Source organism: Monodon monoceros, unplaced genomic scaffold (assembly GCF_005190385.1).
Source record: "Monodon monoceros isolate NGI ecotype Baffin Bay Population unplaced genomic scaffold, NGI_Narwhal_1 Super_Scaffold_1, whole genome shotgun sequence".
NCBI classification, from domain to species: Eukaryota; Metazoa; Chordata; class Mammalia; order Artiodactyla; family Monodontidae; genus Monodon; species Monodon monoceros.
Window position 1 is genome coordinate 76,342,875 of NW_021703765.1, and position 6,000 is coordinate 76,348,874.

General features: G+C 38.6%; 1 protein-coding gene across 4 annotated transcripts in view; it reads left to right on the forward strand.

Moving 5' to 3' along the window:
* Window positions 1-6,000, forward strand: part of SUDS3 (SDS3 homolog, SIN3A corepressor complex component) — an 86,046-nt gene that overhangs the window by 21,707 nt on the left and 58,339 nt on the right. For all 4 annotated transcript variants that reach the window (XM_029229042.1, XM_029229035.1, XM_029229026.1 and 1 more), the window contains exon 10: window positions 57-162. In XM_029229042.1, coding sequence (XP_029084875.1) covers window positions 57-162 — 106 coding nt within the window. The remainder of the gene's footprint in view (window positions 1-56; window positions 163-6,000) is intronic.

The window sequence follows — 6,000 nt, forward strand, 5'->3', positions numbered from 1 at the left end:
GGACTCGCATGCTCATGCCACACTTAGTCATTGAAATATCTCTTTGGTTCCTCCAGCATCCCCATCCTCTCCCGAACACTTGCCCGCCACACCTGCAGAGTCTCCAGCCCAGAGGTTTGAAGCTCGGATAGAAGATGGCAAACTGTACTATGATAAAAGATGGTATGTTCTTGGTAAACACAGATTACTCGTTAGAATCTCAAAAGAACCATTTGGAAATAGGGCTGGGGCTGTCTATAGTTGTTATTTCAGAGCGTGGCTGCTGCTTAACTAAAGGTAGAGGAGCATTTAGAAGTTGTCAGGAGTCTTGGATCCATACGGCTTTTTAGCTCTCTGAAGGCAGTGCTTCCCCAAAACGTCCTCTTCTAGTAGTGGCCCCCCTTCTCTCTCCATGCTGCTCTCACCATACTAGAGCTTGTGGTGCCCCTGTAGACTGGCATCAGGGCTTATGTCCCGCTCTGCTGCCTCTTAACTGCACCCCTGTGTGCTAAAATTAATAGGAGTTCTGTGGAAGAAAGGATTTTGTGGTCAGATGAGTTTGGGGGAATGGCCGTGTTAGCTAAGACCAACGGGTTTCATCATTGTAGCACTCTGGGTCCTCTGATATGCTAATGTACACTGTGAATTTCTGAGATGTTATTAGGTGTTGTTTATTTGACTGAGGTATCCTTTTGCATGCAAAATCCTGCAGCACGAGTGTTCCAGGAAAAATAATCAGGGGAGGTGTATCCTAAAACGTTACTAGTTTAGATTGAAGACGGTTTGAAACCTTCAGACCGCCAGCGTTTTCATTGGGAAGAAAATGGCAAAACAATGTGAAAAACAAATACTCATGCATTTACTCTTTCAACAAATATTTACTGTTTGCTCTGTGACTAGGCATTCTCCTAGGTGTTAAGTCACCGGGACCCTGCCACCTTTTCTTTAAATTCGAATTTCTTCCTTTTATTCATTGCCCACATGCAGGCATAGTCTCACTCAGGTTAAGTCATGGCAGACACATAATTGCGTACTGCCTTTCCACTTGTTTATATGTTTTTCTGGGTTATTGTATGATCTCTGTAATTGTCATTTATAATGGTTATATGATTTTTTTGAGTTTCAATATATTTATTTAACCCAAAATTCCAAAATTAGAGTTGTGGTTATTTTGAATATTTTGAGCTTTCTTAAAAAACCCCAACACTGTGTTAGTTGATAACCTTATAATATTGTATTTCTGAAGTTGGGGAAAATGCTTAGAGACCTCGTGATGCCTAAAATAAATCCGTTCCACCTCTGAGGCTGCAGTGAGTTAGTAACACATTGGAAGATGAAGGCTGGCTCTGTCTGTAAACCGGATCTTTTTTTTTTTTCTTTAACATTTTTATTGGAGTATAATTGCTTTACAATGTTGTGTCAGTTTCTGCTGTATAACAGAGTGAATCAGCTATATGCATACATATATCCCGATATCCCCTCCCTGTTGTGTCTCCCTCCCACCCTCCTTATCCCACTCCTCTAGGTGGTTGCAAAGCACTGAGCTGATCTCCCTGTGCTATGCATCTGCTTCCCACTAGCTATTTATTTTACATTTGGTAGTGTATATATGTCAGTGCTACTTTCTCACTTCATCCCAGCTTACCCTTCCCCCTCCCCATGTCCTCAAGTCCATTCTCTATGTCTGTGCCTTTATTCCTGTCCTGCTCCTAGGTTCATCCGAACTTTTTTTTTTTTTTTAGATTCCATATATATGTGTTAGCATACGGTATTTGTTTTTCTCTTTCTGACTTACTTCATTCTGTATGACAGACTCTAGGTCCATCCACCTCACTACCAATAACTCAGTTTCGTTTCTTTTTATGGCTGAGTGGTATTCCATTGTATATATGTGCCAAATCTTCTTTATTGTTTGATCTTTCAGTGGACACTTAGGTTGCTTCCATGTCCTGGCTACTGTAAATAGAGCTGCAATGAGCATTGTGGTACATGACTCTTTTTGAATTATGGTTTTCTCAAGGTATATGCCCAGTAGTGGGATTGCTGGGTCGTATGGTAGTTCTATTTTTAGTTTTTTAAGGAGCCTCCATACTGTTCTCCATAGTGGCTGTCAGTTTACATTCCCAGCAACAGTGCAAGAGGGTTCCCTTTTCTCCACACCCTCTCCAGCATTTATTGTTTGTAGATTTTTTGATGATGGCCATTCTGACTAGTGTGAGGTGATACCTCATGGTAGTTTGGATTTGCATTTCTCTAATGGTTAGTGATGTTGAGCATCTTTTCATGTGTTTGTTGGCAATCTGTATATCTTCTTTGGAGAAATGTCTATTTAGGTCTTCTGCCCATTTTTGGATTGGGTTGTTTTTTTGATATTGAGCTTCATGAGCTGCTTGTGTATTTTGGAGATTAATCCTTTGTCAGTTGCTTTGTTTGTAAATATTTTCTCCCATTCTGAGGGTTGTCTTTTCGTCTTGTTTATAGTTTCCTTTGCTGTGCAAAAGCTTTTGAGTTTTATTAGGTCCCATTTGTTTGTTTTTATTTCCATTTCTCTAGGAGGTGGATTAAAAAGTATCCTGCTGTGATTTATGTCATAGAGTGTTCTGCCTATGTTTTCCTCTACGAGCTTGATAGTGTGTGGCCTTACATTTAGGTCTTTAATCCATTTTGAGTTTATTTTTGTGTATGGTGTTAGGGAGTGTTCTAATTTCATTCTTTTACATGTAGCTGTCCAGTTTTCCCAGCACCACTTATTGAAGAGACTGTCTTTCCTCCATTGTATACTCTTGACTCCTTTATCAAAGATGAGGTGATCATATGTGCATGGGTTTATCTCTGGGCTTTCTGTCCTGTTCCATTGATCTATATTTCTGTTTTTGTGCCAGTACCATACTGTCTTGATTACTGTAGCTTTGTAGTATAGTCTGAAGTCAGGGAGTCTGATTCCTCCAGCTCCGTTCTCAAGATTGCTTTGGCTATTCAGGGTCTTTTGTGTTTCCATACAAATGGTGAAATGTTTTGTTCTAGTTCTGTGAAAAATGCCATTGGTAGTTTGATAGGGATTGCATTGAAACTGTAGATTGCTTTGGGTAGTAGAGTCATTTTCACAATGTTGATTTTTCCAATCCAAGAACATGGTATATCTCTCCAGCTGTTTGTATCATCTTCAATTTCTTTCATCAGTGTCTTATAGCTTCCTGCATACAGGTCTTTTGTCTCCTTAGGTGGGTTTATTCCTAGGTATTTTATTCTTTTTGTTGCAGTAGTAAATGGGAGTGTTTCCTTAATTTCTCTTTCAGATTTTTCATCATTAGTGTTTAGGAATGCAAGAATTTTCTGTGTATCTTTAGGATTCTCTATGTGTAGTATCATGTCATCTGCAAACAGTGACAGTTTTACTTCTGCTTTTCCAATTTGGATTCCTTTTATTTCTTTTTCGTCTCTGCTGTGGCTAAAACTTCCAAAACTATGTTGAATGGTAGTGGTGAAAGTGGACAACCTTGTCTTGTTCCTGATCTTAGAGGAAATGGTTTCAGTTTTTCACCATTGAGAATGATGTTGGCTGTGGGTTTGTCATATATGGGCTTTATTATGTTGAGGTAGGTTCCCTCTTTGCGTACTTTCTGGAGAGTTTTTATCATAAATGGGTGTTGAATTTTGTCAACAGATTTTTCTGCATCTATTGAGATGATTATGTGGTTTTTATCCTTCAGTTTGTTAATATGGTGTATCACATTGATTGATTTGCGTATATTTAAGAATCCTTGCATTCCTGGGATAAACCCCACTTGATCATGGCGTATGATCCTTTTAATGTGCTGTTGGATTCTGTTTGCTAGTACTTTGTTGAGGGTTTTTTTGTTTTTTTTGCGTTACATGGACCTCTCACTGTTGTGGCCTCTCCCGTTGCGGAGCACAGGCTCCAGACGCGCAGGCTCAGTGGCCATGGCTCATGGGCCTAGCCACTCCGCGGCATGTGGGATCTTCCTGGACCGGGGCATGAACCCCTGTGCCCTGCATCAGCAGGCGGACTCTCAACCACTGCGCCACTAGGGAAGCCCTTGTTGAGGATTTTTGCATCGATGTTCAGCAGTGATATTGGCCTGTAGGTTTCTTTCTTTGTGACATCTTTGTCTCGTTTTGGTTTCAGGGTGATGATGGCCTCGTAGAATGAGTTTGGGAGTGTTCCTCTCTCTGCTGTATTTTGGAAGAGTTTGAGAAGGATAGGTGTTAGCTCTTCTCTAAATGTTTAATAGAATTCTCCTGTGAAGCCATCTGGTCCTGAGCTTTTGTTTGTTGGAAGATTTTTAATCATAGTTTCAATTTCAGTGCTTGTGATTGGTCTGTTCATATTTTCTGTTCCTTCCTGGTTCAGTCTCGGAAGCTTATGCTTTTCTAAGAATTTGTCCTATTTTTTCTAGCAGGTTGTCCATTTTATTGGCATAGAGTTGCTTGTAGTAATCTCTCATGATCCTTTGTATTTCTGCAGTGTCACTTGTTCCTTCTCCTTTTTCATTCCTAATTCTGTTGATTTGAGTCGTCTTGTTTTTCTTGATGAGTCTGGTTTATCAATTTTGTTGGTCTTCTCAAAGAACCAGCTTTTAGTTTTATTGATCTTTGCTATTGTCCTTCATTTCTTTTTCACTTATTTATGATCTGATCTTTATGATTTCTTTCCTTCTGCTAACTTTGGGTTTTTTGTTCTTCTTTCTGTAATTGCTTTAAGTGTAAGGTTAAGTTGTTTATTTGAGATTTTGCATGTTTCTTGACGTAGGATTGTATTGCTATAAACTTACCTCTTAGAACTGCTTTTGCTGCATCCCATAGGTTTTGGGTTGTGTTGTTTTCATTGTCATTTGTTTCTAGGTAATTTTTGATTTCCTCTTTGATTTCTTCAGTGATTTCTTGGTTATTTAGTAGCATATTGTTTAGCCTCCATGTGTTTGTATTTTTTACAGCTTTTTCCTATAATTGATATCTAGTCTCATAGCATAGTGGTCAGAAAAGATACTTGACACGATTTCAATTTTCTTAAATTTACCAAGGCTTGATTTGTGACCCAAGATATGGCCTATCCTGGAGAATGTTCCATGAGTGCTGGAGAAGAAAGTGTATTCTATTTATTTGGATGGAATGTCCTATAAATATCAATTCAATTCATCTTGTTTAATGTATCATTTAAAGGTTGTAGTTCCTTATTTATTTTCATTTTGGATGATCTGTCTGTTCGTGAAAGTGAGGTGTTAAAGTCCCCTACTATGATTGTGTTACTGTCGATTTCCCCTTTTATGGCTGTTAGCATTTGCCTTACGTATTGAGGTGCTCCTATTTTGGGTGCATAAATATTTACAATTGTTATATCTTCTTGGATTAATCCCTTGATCATTATGGAGTGTCCTTCTTTGTCTCTTGTAATAGTCTTTATTTTAAAGTCTATTTTGTCTGATATGAGAATTGCTACTCCAGCTTTCTTCTGATTTCCATTTGCATGGAATATCTTTTTCTATCCCCTAACTTTCAGTCGGTATGTGCCCCTAGGTCTGAAGTGGGTCTCTTGTAGATAGCATATTTAGGGGTCTTGTTTCTGTATCCATTCAGCAAGCCTGTGTCTTTTGGTTGGAGCATTTAATCCATTTACATTTAAGGTAATTATCGATATGTATGTTCCTATTCCCATTTTCTTAATTGTTTTGGGTTTGTTATTGCAGATCTTTTCCTTCTCTTGTGTTTCCTGCCTAGAGAGTTCCTTTAGCATTTGTTGTAAAGCTGGTTTGGTGGTGCTGAATTCTCTTAGCTTTTCTTGTCTATAAAGGTTTTAATTTCTCCATCAAATTTGAATGAGATCCTTGCTGGGTAGCGTAATCTTGGTTGTAGGTTTTTCTTCTTCATCACTTTAAATATGTCCTGCCACTCCCTTCTGGCTTGCAGAGTTTCTGCTGAAAGATCAGCTGTTAATCTTATGGGGATTCCTTTGTATGTTATTTGTTGCTTTTCCCTGGCTGCTTTTTTTTTTTTTTTTTTTTT